The sequence below is a fragment of the Glycine soja genome, chromosome 3 (assembly GCF_004193775.1).
Source record: "Glycine soja cultivar W05 chromosome 3, ASM419377v2, whole genome shotgun sequence".
NCBI classification, from domain to species: domain Eukaryota; kingdom Viridiplantae; phylum Streptophyta; class Magnoliopsida; order Fabales; family Fabaceae; genus Glycine; species Glycine soja.
Window position 1 is genome coordinate 37,685,949 of NC_041004.1, and position 23,483 is coordinate 37,709,431.

General features: G+C 29.1%; 1 protein-coding gene across 2 annotated transcripts; it reads right to left on the bottom strand.

Moving 5' to 3' along the window:
* Nucleotides 1–3,287: 3,287 nt before the first annotated feature.
* LOC114406757 (bZIP transcription factor TGA10-like) lies at nucleotides 3,288–10,508 on the bottom strand. Of its 2 annotated transcripts, none has more exons than XM_028369556.1 (11): nucleotides 9,797–10,508; nucleotides 9,605–9,708; nucleotides 8,766–8,854; nucleotides 8,454–8,576; nucleotides 8,202–8,270; nucleotides 8,014–8,073; nucleotides 7,787–7,864; nucleotides 7,596–7,671; nucleotides 7,218–7,489; nucleotides 6,082–6,321; nucleotides 3,288–3,645 (listed from the first exon to the last, which is right to left on the bottom strand). In XM_028369556.1, the coding sequence occupies exons 1-11, from the start codon at nucleotides 10,009–10,011 to the stop codon at nucleotides 3,496–3,498; spliced, it is 1,476 nt and encodes a 491-aa protein (XP_028225357.1). In that variant the 5' UTR covers nucleotides 10,012–10,508; the 3' UTR covers nucleotides 3,288–3,495. The 2 variants fall into 2 exon arrangements, with proteins under 2 accessions (XP_028225357.1, XP_028225356.1); XM_028369555.1 differs by having other exon boundaries at nucleotides 8,014–8,118; nucleotides 9,797–10,486.
* Nucleotides 10,509–23,483: the final 12,975 nt, after the last annotated feature.

The following is a 23,483-nucleotide window of genomic DNA, read 5'->3' on the forward strand; positions in this document are numbered from 1 at the left end:
AGGCCTTATTACAACCACTAGACAAAATAAAATTAACAAAAGTAAAAGTGATCACAATTATGATATACAAGTATATCCATTAATCAAATTTATTTTTCATGTTGGGTGCTGTTGAGGGTAGGGTACCAGCTTAGTAAAAATAAAGTAAATTATTATAATTAGTCCTCGCTTGGAGACAAAGCTGGATTGGTAAAAAAAAAAAGTACAAATTAAGGGGCTACAACTTGATACGTGTTGGACAGCTTGTGTGCCAAATTTTCATCACTTAGGCTGTGTTTGGTATCAAAGAGAAAAATAATATAAAAAAAATTATATTTTATTTTATGAAATTCAGAAAAATAAAGCAAAAAAATTTAAGAGGAGGCTACCTTGGAAGAGCAAATATGCTTGCTGATGCGTTCGCCAAACATGGTTTATCTATAAGTACTTTTGCTTTGGACCCGTTTCAGGGTGATGTTAGTTGTATCTTTGGTCAATTGGCTCTGAACTGAGTTCCCAGGCATTCATAAAATAAAAAATAAAAAGTGTGATTAAAAACACTGATTCAATATCAGTTTTTAAAATTATTGAAAGTATAACACTTGTTTTGTAGTGCTGAAGAAAAGACGGAAAGTATAAACTTGATTATTTAAGACGTGTGGAAAAGAAAATTTAAGATACATGCGTCCTCACTAATTGATTGTTTCCAATTTTCTACTCTTAATTTTGTACTAATATACTGATATTAGGTCAACTATTAAAGTCCTAATCTTCATTAACATTGTAATTTTCAAATGAAGCAAAATTCCAAGGGTTGGCCTAGTTTATTTGGATATACTTAGACTAAAAACATCTGCACTGTTAATATACTGATAATTTTTTTTATATATTATTAACTATTATATTTATTAAATATAAAATATATATTTTAAATTAAATAAATGAAATGATATTCCATGTATGTTAAACATATAACTTTTTAATTGAATTTATAATTTAAAAAATTAGTATTATTTAACAAAAGATATACATATAGTGGCGGAGTATAATAGGAGCGGAGGGACCCATGCCTCCCACCCTTTTTAAAAAAAAAAAATAATTGCATATGTTGCTAGAAATTATTCACACTGGCCTGCCCCCCAAATATTTTTAATAATTAAAATAGTATAAGCCCACAAAAAAATTTAAGACTGAACATGTGCATGGACAAATGAACGTTCAACTTTGTAAGCCCACTGGAGCCCCCAAATGGACGTTCAAAAAGCAATTTTATCTTTGTAAATTCAAACTATAGGTCCACTTCCGTTGCTCACTTAAATTCCTTTTATAAAAATTTATCTTGGTTAAAATATGATTTTCATTTTTATAAATATGAAAACATTTTAAATTTGTTCATATAAAATTTTTATTATTCTTTTTATCCTCATAAAATTAAAATTTATTATTATTTTGGTTTAAATGTAGATTCTTATAACAAATTCGAGTTTACGATTATGATTTTTTTACGTTGATTATACATATAACAGATGTAAATGTAATATTTTGTATATGGTGTATGGATATAACTGTTGTAACAAAATTATGCAGCTCGATATTCAAATGTTACTTTGGGTAAAAAAAAAAAATGATAGGTTTTAAATTTGTAAAGACAAAAAAAGTGTTAAAAAATTTCTAAGAATGATTTTTGAGCATTTTCATATTTTTGAAGATCAAAAATATATTTTTGCCAAAAATATAAATACCTTAAAAATTAATTTGAATTTTAAGTACATGAATATAACTTTCTATTTAAGCCCCCAAAATAATTGGTCAAGTTTTATATATTTCATGATTTCTATCCAACTGAAATTATAATTTTTTTTATTTGGATTGTGGAAAAATTAAAGTACGAAATTATAATTATAAGTTGAATTTTAATTTTAAAAAGTGTGTTAATAACAAAAGTATAAGGACACTATTTAATTACTTCTATAATCTTAGCTTCCTTATTACCAACCAACATGTATAGCCTAACAAACCTATACTTGTTCAAGTCCGCCGCCCTCCCCTTCTCTGACTAAGTATATGTTTAAAAGAGTGCACCTCTTTCTCAATTGATTTATTAAGGTTGTGTTTGGATTAGAAGGAAGAAAGAGAAATATAAGATAAATTTTGTGGATTGTATGTGAGATTCCATCTTTTATGATTTAAATTAAAGAAATTCTTCTATTTTCATCATCTAAATTAAACACAACGTAATTTTTTTTTTCTTGAGCTTGTTGGTTAATGGTTCAATTGTACATCTATTTTATTAAATAGTTTATTTAGTTTGGGCCCCAGCCCCTTGTACTAAGAAAAAAAACAATAATTTTAATTTTAAGTGTATGTTTAGTTTCACATTAAATTATCTCTCATAATCACATTGAATTATATTTGGGTATACAATTGAATTTAAACTTTTAAAACAATAAAAACAGAAAATAATTTAAAATCTGATTAATATCAAAAGCTGTAGCTTCTTATAAAATCAATTGTCACTTTTAAATTAAATTATACTTATTTTAAAATCTCTAAAAAAATAATAACTAGATTATTTTATACTAGAATCACTTCTTTTTTTTTCCTTTTCAATTTTAAACAATCTGGCATATAATACCACTAAAACCTTAATATATCCTTATGGAAAATATTTAAAACCTCAAATTTTAAAAAACTATAATATTTAATATTGCTAACATATTTTATAATTTTTTAACTATTTTCCTTCGAATAATAATTAACAAAACCGATTTATAATAAGTCAACAAATCACTAACTAATGGTTCGAATTAAAAGTAACTCCTATAATATTATTTTCTTCATGACATGTGGAATTGACTGTTACAACAACTAACCTTGAAAGAATGGACCACCTAATTTATTCATTCACAAGAAATAAAGGATACTGATTATGGAATATAGGAAACTATATTTTTTTTTTAAAAAAAAGAAGAATATATAAAAAATTGGTGGCAAAACCAACGCGTATATGCTTCATCAATCAATAGCAATAACATAACAGCGTATGCATGCAACCTATGGAGGCCAAATGGACGATTGAGTTAAACACAAGCTTCCGTTTTTATTTTTGCCTCTGAAATCAAAAACTTTGTCTTACTCTCTTTACCTCGGAAGAACATAACTTCCACGCAAACCAAACTTCTTTAAATCTTTATTAAATTAATTAATAACCCAACCTCTCTCCATTAATTCTCCCTCTCATCGTTCTTCCATAACAAAAACGGCTTCTTATAAACCTTAAATTTTTTGCAGAAAAGAACTAGCTAGGATTCTAGGAAGGGAGAGCTATATATAGTTGTTAACATTAAATTCTATATTAATTATCTGTCTATCACTCTATCTATACAGCCCATGATATGATATGATATGCAGGGGGAGAGAGGAGTGATGAAGAGAGATATAACATTTAATTTATAAATTTAAGAGAAGTTAAGGGCATATATTGCTAGATATATAGCTAGCTTGGGAGTAATGAGCCTATTCTTGGCGAGGGCGTGCCAACCACAATGAACTGAGGGCTCGAAGACGATGAAAGTACTCAGCTATGGCCAAAAAACACCTTGCTGCTTGACGCGTTGTTAGAATCTGGTGAAGACGGTGAATGGTTTGGTGCCGCAGATTATCAGCCTGTAAGTCAGTTTCAATCTCAAACTAATTAATTTTTTTTTTATAAAAAGTAATATTATTTTATCTCAATTAACTATAATTCATGATACAACTTATTGAAATAGAGACAATTTTCATGACATGAAACACTAATAATACATGTAAGAAAGAATAGCATTTAAATTTTGTCTATTTTTTTTTTTTTAAAAATGGGTAAGATGGGTTGATTTTTGTGTATGTATAAACATGTATATGGGTAGAAAATTATCAACCTTTGCATGTAACTTCAACTCAACTGGTCAGAAATAGACAAAAGAGGTTAGAAGAGAAACTGGAACAATGACAATGACATCCTTTTCTCTTTGTACTTTGAAACAAGCTAAGAAATAAAAGATTTGAAACCTCTACCCAACTATTATTCCCTGCTTGTGATGAGTTTTCGTAGTCAAAATTTGGATCTTTTAATCTCAATATGTAAGAAGAAAGTAGAAGATTTGTAACGGGATTGTGAAGTAAATTAATTAAACACCTAATTATTATATTAACATTAGTGTGTGTGTATATATATATATATATATATATATATATATATATATATATATATATATATATATATATATATATATATATGCGCAGTTTTTCAAAGAGATTGACTATTATTGTTCAACATAGAGATTAGAGAGACGATATTCAAACATTGGATTATTTCTGAAATGGCGACAGCATGACAATAATGATCACAGTATACCCTGGACCATCTTAGGAGTAATTTTAAGTCAGCATATTGAGGCCAAAAGAAGTCTAGAACAGATAATAAAAATGGTCAAACTACCGGTGGATGAGCTTAGAGATGAATTAGGGAAAGGTTGTTGTGAAACTCATTATCATTATGATTAGTCTATATATCTACCTAAAGATTCCTCTGGTTTTTCGTTTCACATTGTTTTGATTGGTAACTACAACTGATTCAAGGAGGGTGTATTCTTGGTTTCCTTGTAATTAATTAAAACATTTATTCATCTATGGAAATTACTAATAAAAGTTGGTGAACCAACTTTGGTCACACGAATACATCACATACATAAATGAAGATGGCCGACGCAGATTAACTGCCATAGATATATTTCCCAAAGAAATTCAGGTTCATTTTACCAAAACTGTTAACTTAATTAAACTAATAAAATTCCAAAACCATGTCCTATTCCTACTTAGAAAATAAGCATGTATGTCCCATTTCATTCAAAACTCACACACACCACATGTTCCCTTCGTTTCCCCCAAATTCCACTAAGCAAACACAACACCATATTACACTCGACCATTGTCCGTTTGTTAAGAAGTAGTCAAAAAGGAAGTTATGGGGAAGGGTCTATGTAGTGTCTTCAAGTCAAACGGTTATGACCATGACATCAGACAGATATGGGGCTAGAGAGATATCTTTTAATTAGAATTGTATCGGTGAGGGACCACCCATCTCTCCTAGTATCACGTGTATATGATCATTGTACGCACATTAACCTTTGGCATTCAATGTTAATGTTAATGAAAATGTTCAAAATAATATATATAAACTTTCAGCACTGCAGTTACACTGTACTTGATGTTTTATAGCTATTATTATGGTAACTTTGAAATGCTTTTAATGCGTATGAGTATACTAACTACTAAACTATATCAAATCATTTTCAAAATTATATATATACACAAGAAGCTAAATATATATTAGGATATTTAATCTTAACAAATACTATAACCAGGAAATAATTTTTCTTCTACTTTTAAGCTTTAGTACACTTACACCTTCGATTTTGTTGCATGTAATTTTCCTTATTAAGGTGCATATATGTTTGCTTATATATGTTTATATATAGCCCAAGTACCTGTACCAGACAGATCCGAAAGGAACCAGAGTCCTTTTTGAGATATAAACATTACCCCCCCCCCCCCCCCCCCCCCCCCAAATGTACATCTAAATGAGATGCAAATTTTATGATCTGTTTGTAGATTCCATGTAACAACTTCATGCATGGAAAGAGTAGTTCATAGGGTTGGGGCAGGTTTCCCTACCCGAAGAACAACAGATTCTTCTTCCTACCCGACCCCACAAGATTAGTTATGGAAACATGGTCGTGGGGGACCACACAAAAAACTAATCAACCAAGATCACACGGTCACTAAACTCCCTCACCAAATCACCAATGCCAAATTCAATGTCCATGATGAACATTTTTTTTAATGAGTAATGACATTGACACATAAAATATTACATTATTTTAGATAACAAGAAAATGTATGTATATATATTCTTTCCATCTTTCTTTCTTTAATCATTAAAAAGTCAATTGTAGCGAATATTAATATTAATTTTGATGAGTAATAATTAAATACGGTTACTATATATACCCACACATTTAAAAATTTAGGAGAAGCACGCTAAGTCAAAGTAATGCAATGTACCTGTCTCACGAAACCTTCAAGAGTGGAGAGTTTGTTCATGGCCACAGCCATCTGTCCCATATAGTTAGCCATATTGGGAGGATAACTAAGAGAATCTGATGTTATAGTGTCCGAGAGAGATTGATTGAGAGCCTCGAGTCCTTGGGAGAGAGCCTCTTCTGCTTCTTGTGTAGATTGTTGCAATCCACATATGCCCAATATTTGTTGCTCGGTGAGAGGCTCAATTTGACTCACAATAATCTAAAACACATTAATTCAATCAATATAAAAAAATTAAACATATAATATTGCAACTTGTAATTAATTAAAGTGAGTAGATTATGAAAAAAAAAATGATGCTTCGTGTAAGCTAATAGCTATACTATAATCATCCATGTATGAAGAATATCATAAAATGACAACATTTTATGGTTGTGAGAAGTTGCTTATTAAATGATTAACTACAGAACAAAGAAAGAGATGGATAAGGAAACGAGAACTTTATTCCATTTCCCATCAACAACAACCATCTTGAAAACAAGAAAAATGAGAAATAGAGACCCGTGCCGCTCACTTTCTCTTTACTAGCTTATTTCTTAATCGATGTCCATGCCAGTTCTAACCATGATCATTGGAGTTAAAGGTATGGCTTTATGGGAATGAAGCCTAACTCCACCCATTATTCATTGATGACGTTGAATTCATACCCCTCGTTTTTTTTGTTTGACCCCACCGACAAAACGGAGTTCATGCTTTTATAAGATCAACTTCTTGTAATGAATACTGTGTATAACGCACCCCAATTCCCTCCCCCCCTCTTCGCATGCAAGTTATCAAAAAATCACCCACGCCTCAAATTTTAATTTTATATATATATATATATATATATATATATATATATATATATATATATATATATATATATATATATATTAAAAGAAAAATCTTGAGAAACCATTTATTTTTATCAGCGTCAGATAAACTTGATCACTTGATATTTCACATATGGAACTCCAAGTCTATATATCTAAGTGGTTTTTATCTTTTAATATTGTCACATATATATAAATACAATACATAATATATAATGTTGAGTCATGACTAGAAAATGTGGATGGCATTTGTGAACAAGATTTGGTTACAATAATTTGATGTACCTTAATGAGTTCAGATGGCCTGAATCCACCAATCCACATGAAGCAACGTTCAGCTGGGGTCTTCCACATGCCAGAAACAAGATGGAACACATCTGTTTTGGCCACTAAGCTCTTGAGGTTCATCACTTGGTCATAATGCGCCAAACAATTGTCAACAAAAAGTCTAAGCTCGTTCTCAGGAAGGTGCTCTTGCACTGCAGCTCTTAGCTCACACACTATGCGGTGGTTCTCCTCTTGCCATCTAGCATATTCTACGTCAAACATTGCAGCCTCTGAAATTTATATGTACACATTCATAAGAAAATAAAAACATATTGGAAATTAAATATTAAACTTAAGAGAATAAAGCATGCATATCATGTTAGTGGGAAGAGAGACCCGTGCTAATGGTATTCATAGTGACAGGAAGTCCTTGCTCTCCACCCAAGAGTGCACCTCCACCCAAGAACATGCCCTAAAAATAGAAACACGCATTACTTGTAAGTTGTAAAAGTTAAAAACCACAGGGTGTTTGAAGATGAAAACTTTAGCAATGTCATGGCCAGTTATAGCATATTCTAGTTCCTTACCTGAGTTCTAGCACGTTGTAGCTCTTGTTCCAGCTGATTCAGCCTAATCCTACTCGACTCTAGTTGTTGAACATAGGCCTAAGAGAGATAAAGAGAGAGAAAGAGGACAAACAGAATGGTACATGGCTGATAATAAGGCCTTTGACAAGTCTTACCGAAAGAGTGTAAAAACAACAGGTTGAGTTAAAAGTTAAAATAATTTTCCTGGGGAATCACTTAAAAATTACCTTTTTCCTAAGCCTGCTTTTCCTAGCTGCCTCTCTATTCTGAGCAAGTCTTCTGAGTGTCTGTGCACAACGTTTTAAAGCGCATATATTAGCATCAATTGCCACCTTTTTTAAAAAAAAAAGAGTAACTAGCTTGGAAAAACAAAAGGAGATGGAAGAAAGATATAAAAAAAAAATTAATAGTTAACCTTAGGATCTGGTGTTTTAGGTCCTTCATGTTCAGAACTTGACGTTGGACCTTTGCGATTGCCCTCTCGCTGTCATAGTAAACGCATAAGTGATTAGTTAGATAAATATTAGATAATAATAATAAGAAGAAGAAGAATTATACTTAAGGTCAGAACCTTCGCAGGCTTCAAAGATGCTACCAAACTCTGATTCTTATTCTAGTTATTTATATATAACTATAATTTCTCTGATATATATTATTATGTTGGTACCTTGACAGGTTTGGGTGGTTGAGGGGCAGAAGCAGTTTCGTTTCGGGGGTTAGCCAACTCCATCGACGGCTCTGATGGTCTCTTTGATCCACTTGTTTGTGGAGAAACTAGCTCTATGTTAGCCTATCAAAATCATCAAATATAAATATATAAAACCAATTAATATAGTGCTATTATTAATTACTACGATTAATTTTGAACAAACTTATATCACCATCTATATATTCAGCACGTATTAATAACAGAAAGAGAATGTAAGAGTATAGTATCAAATACAAAATTGACAGTGTGAGATATCGATAATGATTACACCTTGGACTTGGATGATGATGGCTCTACGTGCATAGGCTTAGAGGGGAAAATGTTGAGAGTCGGAGGCCTCATTCCTGATGATGAGTTCTCTGCCGAGAAGCACACATGCACCAAATTCATCAACATCAATTTATGTGTAAATATATTTAAGCAAGTTAATATTGATATTAAGGTGAGAAAAAGTTAATATTAATATATAGTATAAACGGAGAGAAATGAAAGACGGAAAGAGGGTCTTTTTTTCAAGGAACGGAATGATTTAGAGACGACCCAAATGAGAAAACGAGAGGTGTGAGTGTGAGGCAAACGAATTGGTATGGGAATTATCATGCATTTGTAGCCCTTTCTTCCAAACTGAAAAAAAGGAGAAAACTATAGAGTAAAAGCAGAAGGAACCCCCCATACCCTACTCGTTACCCTTTTCAGTACATGTGGTGTTTTTGTTTGAAGGAGATCATGACACCCGGTTTGTTACATGTCATGGTCTCACACCCTCAAACCCCAAGCAATAAAAACAAGAAAACAAATAAACTAGAAAAAAAAAATGTGGAGAGAGAAAGAGAGTAGAGAAAATTTTCAATTTTTTTTCTTTTTTAGAAACGGAAATGTCTACTCCATTTTTTTTACCCCTCTCTTCTGTGCAAGGATCTGGTCAAAGGAAGTACGAAGCTGCTGCAGATACGAATCAAACCAGAGACATGCTTTTGGTGTGACCAAACAAAGAGAATCTCCTAAACGAACGAAAAGTGGTCGAGAGGGAAAGAGTCCGTCTTTTTGAATTTGCAAGTTAAAAGCAAAAAGAAATTTCCATGTGTGTGTGTTTCTAAGAGAAAGCTCACGTCTTTGGTCTTGAACACTAGAAGGGTCAGCTTGTCCATCAAGGTAGAGGAAAAAGGCTTGATCCAATTCACCCAAGTCATAAGCCCCGGAATCCTTGCTTCCGCTGTCATAAACACACACGTTTATAATTACAAAAAGAAAAAACAGAAACCAAAAACGCGAAAAATAATGTAAGACAAACAAAAACTCACAGGTAGTTTCCGGGGATAGAGGAAGATGAAGAAGAGGATTGCATCAGTCCAAAAGAAATTTGATGGTCATGAATTTGTTGATGATAATGATGTTGGTGTTGCTGTTGTTGTAACTGATGAAGATGATGAGGATGATGACGGTGTTGAGGTGGAGGGAGTGGTTCCAATTGTGTAGTAGTTGTTATTGGGTTGGTGGTCTTTGAAGAAGCCATCATGACAAGAGAGAAAGAACAACTTAAAAGCTTTTGTTTTTGTTGTTTTCTTCTCTTGCTCTTGTTCTCTCTTAAAGTAGCTAGCTCTCATCAATGGCGAAACCGCCTTCTGTGCCTTCTTCCACTTGAGATATTCATTTTCCTTCTTCCACGGTAAAAGAGGGAGTCGGTGTTATAGTCGAATAGCTTGTAGCGAGTAACACAAGAGAGAGAGAGAGAGAAAGAGAAAAAAAATGAATGGAATTCAATGCAAAGTTACAAACAAACAAAAGACAACACTCTTTCTCTATCACACCTCTTTCTCTCTCCTCTCTCCTCAGTAGATGACTTTCTGCAAACCCAAATCTTTTTTCAGATAAAGCGGTCCTTTCAGAACATCCTCTTCAACCCTCTCGAAGAGCAACAAAACCTGTCTTGGTTGTTCTGTTTGTTTTTGGGGAGAGAAAACCAATTTTGAATTGAAAGATGGAATGGGAAAAAAAAACCCACCTTAAAAGCTTCCGTGCGTAGCCAACTTATTCTATGGCGTGAAATGACCAAAAAGTCTTCTGCTATGTTCAACTTTTACTCTTGACATTTTCATGCAAACTCTTACACGTAGATAGATATCCCTGGGGCGGCTCTGTCTGTTTAAACATTTTAGCACACCCCGAATTTTTACACGTTGTTTTATATTTATTCAATTAATATTATTTAACCTAGCTAATTAAGTATCATTTATTGCTTATTAAAAATTTATACTTAGTGTTATAATTCACTTTCTTACTTGGCCACATTTGTTTTCAGACGTTTAGTCCTTTTTTTATCTATATATATGATCAATTTTTAATTAAAACAGTTGTCCTCCCTCTTTTATTTTGTTTTGTTTGATACAAGTCCAATTTCAAATCAAACAAGGTAATTGTGATGGAATATTTTATATAGCTAATAATTATCAATTTATATATATACATATATATATATATGGAGTTTTTTCTTCCACTTTGAAATCCCTTATCAACTTGGAGAGGTAATTGATATTCACCCTTAATGATTTCGAAGGAGATATATTAAATTATATTTCCACGTGTCTTCTTAATTAATCAAGTCGTTGTATAAATAGTAGACAGTGATATTAGTTAAGTTTGAAAATGATTTTATCACAGGTTGAATCTTATAGATCGTTTTCAAGGATGAAGAATTCATCTATTGAATAGTTACAGTCATATGAAGTGAGCTTTCAGACGTTAATAATTATCTCAATGGTGGATGGTTGAAAATACTTCTATATATATATAATCTATTTTAGAATTGTTCTCAACATTAGACAAAATTGACTTTGGAAAAACAATAAAATTATGAAGGGAGATTACGACTTAAAAATCAATAAATACAAATTCAAGGCACAAGAAAATAGCGATTCAAGTTTCTATCTCCAGATCCAAAGGTGGCGTCTAAAGCCAACTTTATAATTCTAAAAGGTTACAAGCAAAAGTAAATAAATAAATATATACTGTAAATAAAAGCAATACATGCTACATAAAAAAAATGACAAAATTCATTTTAAATTTGCTCAGAATCAAAGGCATTTGTCAAGGTAAGAATTATTTATTTATGAAAAAGTCATTAACAATACTAATTCGTTATAACAATGATTCAAACAAAAAAAATCTTGGTAGTTAAGTATTTTTCAAAGATTAATGAGAAATAATATATACAAAACATTTCATAATGCTTCTATTGAAATTGCACGCAAATTGAGATGTTAATTAACTAAGGAAAAACATTGACTTTGGGAATCATTTTGCTATGTGAAGGCTATCAAGTTGTTTCCGGGAAATCAAGCAATTTTTTAATTCATAAATTATTTTCTGATTTTTTTTAAATGATGATTATTTTACCTTTTATCAACATTACTAAAAAAATATACATGCTCCACTAAAGTCAACACCTCTTGAAATTCTTATGCCACTAAACATGTTTGCCCCAAACAATTTTTTTTTGTCATTACTTCAAACATTCTTAAACCTTGTTGAAAATCCTGAAGGCAAGATTCTTATACGTGTCCCACGTATATATTAAATTTGTCTATGTTTTGATTAGTAAGCGTCGCCAATATCAATTGCTATTTGGTAATTAATCTGAACTTCACAAGGTAAATTTGCTTCTGGAGGGGCACGTGCATTGACCCACAAAATTCATTAAGGTGTTCGAATTGGGGGACAGAGATTTTTAGAAGTCTGATAGCCACTTCATTACCATCGTCAACACCATCTCGTAGAAACAATGCACCTATGCAATATATATTGGTGAACTTACGGCAGAACAATGTAGTTAGCTAGTTTCTTAACAAGTAATTGATTCATACTATGGCATATTTTTTCTGTATATTAGTCAGGAAATTATTACCATATGTGGCTACAAGTTTTCAACATATACATGCATCATGAGCCACCACAATTTTTTTTTTTCTTCTAACTTCCAATATTAAGATACGAACTGCAAATATTATATGTTTATCAAAAGGTCTAATTTAGTTAATAATATAGAATTTGTGAGAAAAAAATTTAAATCTCATATAATACATTTTTAGACCGAAAGGAGTAAAGAACTTTAGACGAACAAAAGATTAATCCTATAACTCATTCAAAGAATTGAAATTTATAGAGATACTTCAAGTCTCATCTAAGAACCACAAAATCCTAATTACAATTAGTAAAAAATTATATTATATATATTTAATATATATATATATATAAGTCAAAATAATTTAAAGCATTTAATAAGATATATTTATTACATTCACACTATGTATTTAATGAGATATTAAATACCCTGTTATATATTTAAATATAAGCAAGTTTCTTTTTTCAAAATATAAATGAGTTTTGCTTGAATGTTGGTTTTTTGCGATTTAATTCTCAATATACACTATTTGAGATTTTCTCTCTCCTTTTTGTTTTTTTTAATTTAAAATATTATAAAATATAAATATTATATTATATATTTTTTAATTGATTTTAAAATTACTTATTTATTAAACTAAATTTTATAATTTTTTTTATTTTTTTAAAGAAAAAATATACAGATAAAGAAAAATAAAAAAATTGGATAAAATTATAGTATAATTTTTTAGTTACTTTATATGTACTTTTGTAGTTAAATTTATGTGTTGTTGATATTTTTTTATGTTCGTTAATTAAAAAAGTAAGAAAATTAGTTAGTAGTATTAAAATAAACTAATAAACACAGCAAAAAAATAATTGATACATCTATCTTATACAATAGACATAAAATTTTAAAGAGTAGTAACTGCTATATTGAAAATATGTTTAAAAATATTTATTGAAAATATCTCTTAAAAATATATTTAAATAAAAATATATTAAAAATATCTTTAAATAAAAATATATTGAAAATATCTTTAAAAATATTTATTTAGCAGTTATTTTTTGCTTAAGCGATAAGAATTAATATTTTTATTATTTATGGCTTACAGATATGAATAGTAAAGATTAAAATATTCAAAAGATATGAATAACCGCTAAATATAAGCTATTTTTTTATAATAAAAATATATTGAAAATATCTTTAAAGATATTTAATTAGGAATTATTTTTTGCTATCACCTGAATCAATGTTACAAGAATATGAACGAAGAAGAAAATGAACGGAAAAGTAGAAAAAATGTGGAATTTACCAGCAACAAGGTCATCACATAAACAATTGTCCTAACATATCTTGTGTTTTCCTTAGTTAAGTGCAATTGTTTAAGTATTTTATTGATAATACAAAATAATGTTCTTCTATAAACAAGATGTTAAACCAAAAGTTTTCTCATTTTTAATTAAATCTAATGACATAAACAAACTAATTATATTTAGTAATATAATAATATTAAAAATAATTATATTAGAAAATTCAGATTTTAAATAAAAATATTTACCTAAAAAATATGTTAAGTAAATTAAATAATAAAACAAAAATAATTATATTTAATAATATCATCTTCTTTAAAAAAATTTAAAAACAAAATTATAAAATTTAATTTAATAAATAAGTAATTTTAAAACCAATTTAAAAATTATATAATATAATATTTACATTTTAAATTAAAAAAAAACAAAAAGGAGAGAGAAAGTTCAAGTAATGTATATTGAGAATTAAATTAAAAGTAATGTAGATTGAGAAAAAGTAAGAGAGAAAAGATGTATTTACAGAAAAAAAAACTCTTAAATATTTCTTAGCGATGTAAGTGGCTCATAATCAACTCACAAATCAATCCAATTCAACTACTTTTAGTGAGATAACTAATTAAGTTGATTTTGGTTGATCAAATTATAATTAAGTTACCCCAAACAGTTATTAAAAGATAAATTATAGTTATATATTATTATTATTTACAAAAATATTATAACAAGTTTATAGTTTGTTATACATATGTAGATTATTTTATTACATTCTTAATTGTTAAAGTTTTAATTAATAATTAAATTGCATTCTATTATTTGCCTAATAAGCTAATAGATATAGTTAAGTTGATAATAGATACGAGAAAAAATTTGGATTTAATCTTCACAAAATAAATCCTAAAGAGAAAGCGATGAATTTTAAATGTAATTAATCTTTGGACTGATGTGGTTACCAACAAATTACATTTTATTGTTTAACTTGTAGTACTCTCTCGTTTTGAATAAAGAGAAAGTGATAAATTTAAAGTGTAATTAAGCTTGAACTGAGGTGGTTACCAAAAAATTACATTCTATTATTTAACCTGCTCTCTCTCTCGTTTTGAACAATTCAAATCCCAAATGGAAAGAAATACATACTAGAAGAATAGCTAATTTTTTCAACGAAAGTAAAAGAAGCAAAAAGGTAACAGGGAAACTCGCGGACCACCCCACGCACGTTTCCTGCATTTTTCAATTCACGGGCATGGCTAGATGCCAAGCATTCAACCAACCACTCCAAACTTTTGGATTTTCTGCCAACACTCTTGCTCTTGCGCAGTGGAAGTGAAAAGTAACGCAACTATTTGGGTATTTGGGTGGCAAAATGACGTAAGGGGTTATTTTTACAAATAATTTTCTTCAGAGGATCCGTTTTAAAAGTATTTTTAAGAGGGTCTTTTTTTGGGGTATTCCGCTAGTAGGACTGGCGGGTTCCTTTATTTTTAGGATATTCCACCTGTAAACAAGAGATTACTCATTTAATTTTGAACATTTTGACATATTATAAACCTTAAACGAATATTTCTATCAAAAGTTATATCTGTTTCAAGTTCAAAAAATTTGTCGTACAAAAAAGTATTTCGTCATTACAAATGACGGAATAGGTCACGTGGCCTCCAAATTTGGTGTGCTTTACGCCATCTCCAATGACGGAAGCTTTGGCTGCTTAACTGCATAAAGGAACCCGCCAGTCCTAATGACGGAATATCCCAAAAAAAAGACCATCTCCAAAAATACTTTCAAAATGAACCCTTTGAGAAAAATTGTTTATAAAAACAACCCCCTTATGTCATTTTGCCTATTTTGGGTGAGATTGAGATTACATTTTGTTGCATATATATCTATTTATCTATTTTTTTATACTGAATCTAGTTATCTGTTTATTGTAGTCGCTTTATAATCAATTTCAACAAGAGAAAAATACATAGAAAACATTAGTAAAAAAATAATATTTATAATTGCTGGGTGTAATTGAATTGTGAATTAAGTATTCTATAAAGACTTATTATATATTTTTTTCTTTCAATAAAAAGTCTCTAACAACCCGAAGATGTAGACATAATTGACTAAATTCTATTATTAACTTTGTGTATGATTATTCTATATTTATTTTATTTCTCACAAATCTGATTATAAAAAATTTACATAATTTTCCAACAAACCTCCCTCTCAAGGTGATAATGAATATAACAGCTTGTCTGCTATCATAAATTTCTTTTAGCGGGTGGTAAAATGGATTAGGTATGACTGTATGAGAAGAACATGTAAAAGAAAATTAATAATAATAATATAACTACATATACAAATTAATATCTATTGAAGAAGTTGGTCTCTTATGGTGATTCGAGTAAGAACTTCCGCAACTTCTCCACAGGTAAAGTTGATATTTCTAATATGAAAATGACACAAACGCCCATTTTTTTAATAATTAGGTCAAAACACAAAAGCCAACACTATTGCTTATAACTTATAAGCTTAATGGAAATTGCTAGTCGCATATCATTTTTAATGAAAGAGATCTAAATACTCCGATTAATCCATTTTCCTGGATCTGTAGCATATATGCACTTGTTCCAAACTAAGGAGCGATTGATTATTGGGATTATATGTATCATCGTTTTGGGGATGTGGGCTGAAAACAATATATAATGGGGATTATTTTATATCTACGTAAACTAAATATAATCATATAACCATCATGTATATAGTGTAGGATGCTCCTTTGTTTTTTGTATAAGGGAATTTCAGGTACCCCTTGTACCTGTTTATATGAATATGTATTCTTGTTCAGTTAATGTTCGAAACTAAGAAAAAATATTGAATTGTTTGAATTTATTCCGGTGAGTAAAAAAATTAATTGGCAGAAAATTTACAAACTTGACGAGGAGGAAAGTCAAGGCTAATTTCCTTGAGAAAACATTGATGTAATGAATTAATATTGCAATCATCGAAAGAAATTGTTGCTATATTGTATTCCTGTAATTAATTTATGAGGAAATAGAATATGTACTTATAGTGTAATTTTTTTAACACTAACTATCATCTAATCACAAGAAAATTAGTTCATAAGACATATGTCACTAAATTATATAGGGAAAATGTGTTGCTACATGAAAATGAGAGTAGAGGTTATCAATCTTAAAAATTAGGTTCTGAAAAGTGCTTTCAAGTGTTTAAACTCTGAATCCTCCCTAACGTTCTCATGACACATCAAACTTTAGGACTAATTTTGAACAACTAAAAGTGAAAAATTTTGTTGAAAAATTTAAAAGATCATTTATTAATATAGCAAATGTTTTCTTGCAAAAAAAAAAAACTCTTAATTGGGTAAAATCAGTAGTCCACAAATACTAATGCTAACAAAAATATTAAAATATAAGTGTTTAAATTATTTAATAACATATACATACATCATGATGATATATTACATTATTTGACAATTGATCACTTTGATAAAATTTATTGTTTATAAGAAGTTACTCAAGGTGGTAAGTCTTGAAAACCATACGTAATAATAAAATTTAAAATTTATAAAAAGTTATTAAAACTAAATATTTGCTATAACTTATACCTAATTAATACCAATGAACGAACTATAAGAAAAATTAATTAAAAATAGTTTTTTGACGATTCATATTAAAGATTAAAAAAACCAAAAAGTAAAAAATTCTCAAAAATTACAATAAGAGTGCATCGACGATATTAAAATCATACTTTCTAAGAAAAAAACTTTTATTTTATTTTCTTAACCACTGTCTTCTACAAAACCTATACCTATTGAGATTATACACAACCACACAACAAAATGATGCGCGCAAGTAAACGTTCATTGCGTTTGGATGTTGACATAAGTGATTCTCTCGAGCATGAAAGCAAAACGGAAAGCATCTACTTATTCGAATTGCTTCTGTGGTTACCTTCCAACGGAAAATATAAAAAAATGCCATCGAGTGGTTCAACTTGCCTCGTAATACATAAAGAATTATTTTACGTAAATAAAAAGCTTAGTCTAAACATATATTTAGCAAGTTGAATACTTGGATGCTTCATTTAATTTATAATAAGTGTTAAATATGTAAACCTATCAGCTTCTTCATTATCTTACTATCTGGTCTATGGTACTAACAATTTCTACACTAAATGATTTGGACGTGTTACCCTTAACTGTGATCATGTTCAATGCATCCAACTTTTAAAGAAATATGTACATATTTTATCATTTTTTTTATATTTGAAAATGATATCCGTCGATTCTACCTATCACCAGTTAGCCTTTTAAGCTGACTTGATTAAAAAATGAAACTCTGGGCCACTATATCTAAGCACTTGCCTTATCATTTCCATTTACTTTGCTAAAATATGGATGTTTTATTTATTGAGTTTTTTTTTCTCGCGTGTACAAGTACATAATGTAAAAGTATTAAATATGTTAGATTGTTTAGAAAATATATTAATTTTGAGTATTTTTTATATAATAAATACTATTTTATTCTTTTTATCCGTATTTTTTTTATGATAACACACAAACTAGAAAATACAAGTAATATTCTTGTATTTAGATTAATTTAACTTCCTAATATATGACATTCAACATTTATTTCTCTATCATTTATTAAATATTTAAAAGTTGAGTGGAAAAAATGAGACCATTGAACAAATAATAATTGATATTATCTTAAACTTTTAATCTTTTGACAGATGAAAAGAAATGGAAACGATATTTTTTACTTTTGAGTTTTTTTTTAAATCATCTATACATATATAGCTATATACATAAATAAATAAATTGTATAGTAAGACTGTCTCTAAGAAGTAGGGGCACTTTCTAAATAGATAAAATAAAAGAATAGTATTATAAGTATTTTTTTTACTTAATAGTACTTAGTTTCTTTTATTATAAATCAAATGCTCAATAAAAAAAATTACATAATCAATAAAGTAGATACTATAGAAGAATGGAAAAGCTTTTGCTAATTCACAAACAACTCCATTAACTTACATCTTAGTAAATCTTATTCCATAAGATGGATGAGTAATAATATTATAAGTCTTGTTATCTAATCAAAATAATTTTTTCACCTCAATAACTTTGTTTAATATTGATCTTCATCGTGTAAGTTATATATCAAAGTACAACTCAAAATTTTATTATAAAAATATTAAAAGTACTTATTATATTGCATCTAATTTTTTTCTTTTTTTAAAAAAAATTAAAATTTGGATCCTTCTATAATCAATACACTATTCTTTTGGGTCGTCATATAATCAATACCTATGGATACTATAGTTAAGAATTTGATAAATAAATAAACCTTTCTTTGCAATCATGGTATTAACTTAGTAACGCATTTTCATGATACTACATTGCAGCTTTGATTATTATTATTTTTTCCCTGGTTTCCAGTTTGAGTTTGATACCCGTCGCTGTTGTAGAAGATACCAACTGCTCAGAGGATTATTGGATACAATTTTCGATAATAAAAAAATCTAATTTTGATTTCCTAATTAATATCCTTACTACTTACTATGTCGTTTAATATTCACCGTTAATTTTGTTACAATGTTAAAGTAATCAATATTAAGAAATTATATGATGTATCCAAACACTGGGCTTCTTGATGTTGGCTCGTTAATTGCCACAGCTTGCAGGATAAACATTATATTTTGTATAACTTGTCTTAAATTTCGGGGTAGCAGTAAGTAGCTGGAAGGAGGATTGGATTCGTTGGGATAGTTATTGAATACGTAATATGAGTTATTTACTGATAACATGTTTGATTAAGTATGAATTATATTGTAATCTGTTAGATGGAGGAGAATATGTGGGGTTAAAATTGTTTATGGATAACATGTTACTATAATATGACTTAGGTAGCACCGGTACCAAGTAATGGTTAAACAAAATTCTCTTTTAGTTGTTAAAAAAATATATTAAAAAACTATAGTAACATACAAAACATATTTTGTCTCACATTATCTTTATTTTGAAGTAAAATTCATGTAAAACTCACTAAATGAGGTAAGTGTACTCACTCCTTATATAGAAACTGTAACTCTTAGTCTTAATTTAACGAGTTTGCCATGAATTTCAATTAATAGCAAAAGGTCAGAGTGTGTGGAAGAGTTCACACGATGATCCCCGTGAAGAGTTCGATTGATCCTAACATTTCTCTTGCGTGAAAATGTAACATTTGAACAATATTCATATATATATATATATATATATAGTTTCAATTGGCTAGGGGTTCACACGATGAAAGCAATAATTTCATTTTTCATAATGCAAATTAATGAAACTTTTTCCAGATGCATCTAAAATAATAGTTTTAGCTATAAGATTCAGTTAGTTAATAAATGGCTTCTTATATGTATAATTGCAATTACAATATTAATTTGATCAGTTTACAATGTCAACCAAAGGCATGGTCTGCATAACCTTCCATGCCGGAAATAAGTGATGTTCATTTCAATATAAAGGTCAATGACCCCATGTAACTTAATGCCAAATTCCGAAGTCATCATTGTAATCTTAATTTCCTCCTTTTTAAAGATATAGCCTAGCCATATGACAAGAATGTCTAAACCTAAACTTGGTGGCACCACGTATATACGGAAAAACTAAAACCTATAAGTACTTTAGTTGGTATTTGGAACATAGATAAGTGAAATCAGATTATGAACTCCCTTGAATTTCAATTTCACCACTCTAAATCCCATGCTGAAACAAACGCAACCTAAAATTGACAAGGACTCCCTAGGATAGGTTCAAAACTTGTTTCTTTAGTTACTATTCCTGGTTATTACGTCCAATTATAGAATCATTGTATTTCATCTTAGGGTGGGGCTTAATTGTTACAAGAGTCCACGGAACTGTGTCCCAATTCCCATGCCTCTTGGAGGCCTATTGGGCTAAAAGCAACTTATGGGAAAAGCAACCAAGGGGAAAAGACCAATTTCATTCAAAGCTCTGCAGATTACCAAGTCTCCAATTCCCATGTTTGGTATCTTATCTTTTTTTTTTTACCATATGTAAGAAGGAAATTTGGTTAGGCTAAAGGGCTTTAAATCATTAAAGCTAGGGACTTAAATGGCATGATGAGAACCTTTAAACATAGACTTATTTAGTGATACATCCACAATATCTTATGAAATTTTTTATCTGCATGTGGATGATGGGAAATAATGGGGTTTGTTAATATCGATTTTTGGAGTTAATTTTAAACATCAAAAACATTTTTTAGGGATATTAATTGTGTTATTACATTTTTATGTAATAATATCTTTTTTAAATATTTCTTAAAGTTTGCCTAACAAAAAACCAATATTTAATCGGTATAAAACTTTAGTTTTGAGTAGGAATTTGGGAATGAGAATGACCTAATGGAATGGAAGAAAAAAAAAAACAGATCACGCAAAATTTAGCATGGTGTTTTTCTAGAATGCTAGATCCTAAAATTGAGGGAAGATGGGGCCAATATGGGACATCCTATTTTCCATCTAAATCAAAAAATAAAAAATCTGAAGTGTCCAAAGTGGGCCCTTGAGCCACCCTTCACAGTTTCCAAATATAGTAAATCTTGATCAACTGGTTGGGGGAGCTTTTCCCAAAGCTTTCTGTTCTTCTGTAACAAACAACATCAAATTTGAAGACTGTGTTGGCCTGACCTGACCACAGGTTTACTCTTTTCATTTTCAGAGAGATTCTAATTATGATATACATTACATGATGAGCTGTGTACATTAATCAAAATTCATAATTGATAAATATTATAAAGTCAAATATAGAACTATATATAATACAAATTTTACATGATATATAATAATTATTTAATTTAAATTGTCTCACTAAACCAAACCTTGTGCACACTAGCTATAGAGACAAGAATTTATTTTTATCCTTATTCCATTGTTGCTGGCTCTTACTAGTCTAGATTGGCCATTTTACAAAAGGGTCCAGACCCTGCCACACCCTGCCATGTTTTGTATCTCTTTTTTTTTCTCCCTTCAACAATAATAATGATAATTTTGATTCAGCAATGCAACTTTTTTTTTTCTATTATATTGATAGAGATGGAAACATATTTTAAAAAGAAAAATCTCTGAAAAAGAAAACAAGAGAGAGTTATGGAAACCTGAACAATATGCGATTTCTCACTGAGATGCAGTCAGAGGAATACAGGCTGGACAGTTATCGTTGCCGTGTTTTGACTGATTACTCACTCATTCATTTTTTTTGAGACGATGACACTGCAGAGTGTGCTTCAACTTGAAATCCATTCATTAGGGTTGTACCCAAGAATGTAAGACATGTTTTATATTTTATTAACCGTAACACAAAGTGTCCTAAGTTTGTAATATTGCATCGTTTGAGTTTTTTTTTTTTTTAACTATTGGCACGGAGTATTTATTAATTTTGTGAATAAATCTTAATTAAAAAAAATTATCTGATTACTTTAATGAGATTTTTTCTTTACACAATCAGATTTTTTTTCATTCAAATATTCAAACATAAGATTTCAATATTATTTGGACTAATAATTTATTGGTATATCATTTGATTCTATAATGTTCTAATGGATATAGACATCAATTATTACATGATTTATGCATATAATATTATTCTATAATCTATAGTAACTGATTATTAGGATAATTAGGATAATGTAAACATTTAGAAAATAAGTGAAGTCGCGGATCATCCTTTTGCAACATCTGTTTGACATTGACGACCATTGACCTTGGCTTTCAAAGTTATTGGATTTTAGCTAGAGTTTAAATCTTTTCATGTCATTTTTTTAAGTTTAGTTATGCTATTGATGTTGTGATTTAAATTAGGTATATTTTTTAAAACTTTTTTCCAATTCAGTTAAATATTTTTATTTTTAAAATAAAGCAAATGTAATTCACGTGGATTTTTAATCAATTAAAACTCTTAAATTCTCATTTCTTATATAAATATTTTACAAATTGCACTGGTTAATTATCTTTTACTCAAAAATTCATCAACTAAAACATTAAATTTTACTCAAAATGAAAGAAAATTCAAAATTTATCTTCTTCAAACCCAAATCGAACATACTACCAAGCATTTAATTAGTTATCTGAAAAGAGATTATTATAATTTAATCAATGATTCGTTAAAAAAACTTAATTAGTGATTTTGAATTTAAGTATGCAAAATAAAATTACGTTAAACTCATTAGAGAGTGATTTCTGTTAAGTTTAAGCTTAGATAAAATAGGTTAGGCACAAAAAAAATTATAATCTCTCATATCTTTCATTTTTTTTTTATCAAAATTTTACTAGACTGGTCAACTTCTGAATGAATATCATAACTAAGAATGAAAACCAACCTAATAACATATCGAGTCTACCTTGTCCATTTGTAAAACAAGGATTCTCAATTTTTTTTAGCATTCGTAATATTTCTTACATGGTGATTTGACAGTATTACCATTATTGAATTCCATATTTTATTACCATTTCTTTTTTATGGAAGGAGGAGAAAGTCAAAAAAATATTGTATTGTAGCACTAATCCTTGCTTCTGGGTTTGTTTAACCCTTGTAACAAAAAACATGATGAGTTTCAAACCCCTCTCAGTTCAAGAGAATTAAAAACCAACCAAGCTTAAAATATTCTCAAAGAACAGTTTTTAAAAAAAAAAACAAAGGATAGGTCTAACTACTAAATTTATAAATATACAAATTTAAGCTTTTTTAAAAAATGAAGTTGATCAAGTGATCAAGTCAAATTTGATTTAAAA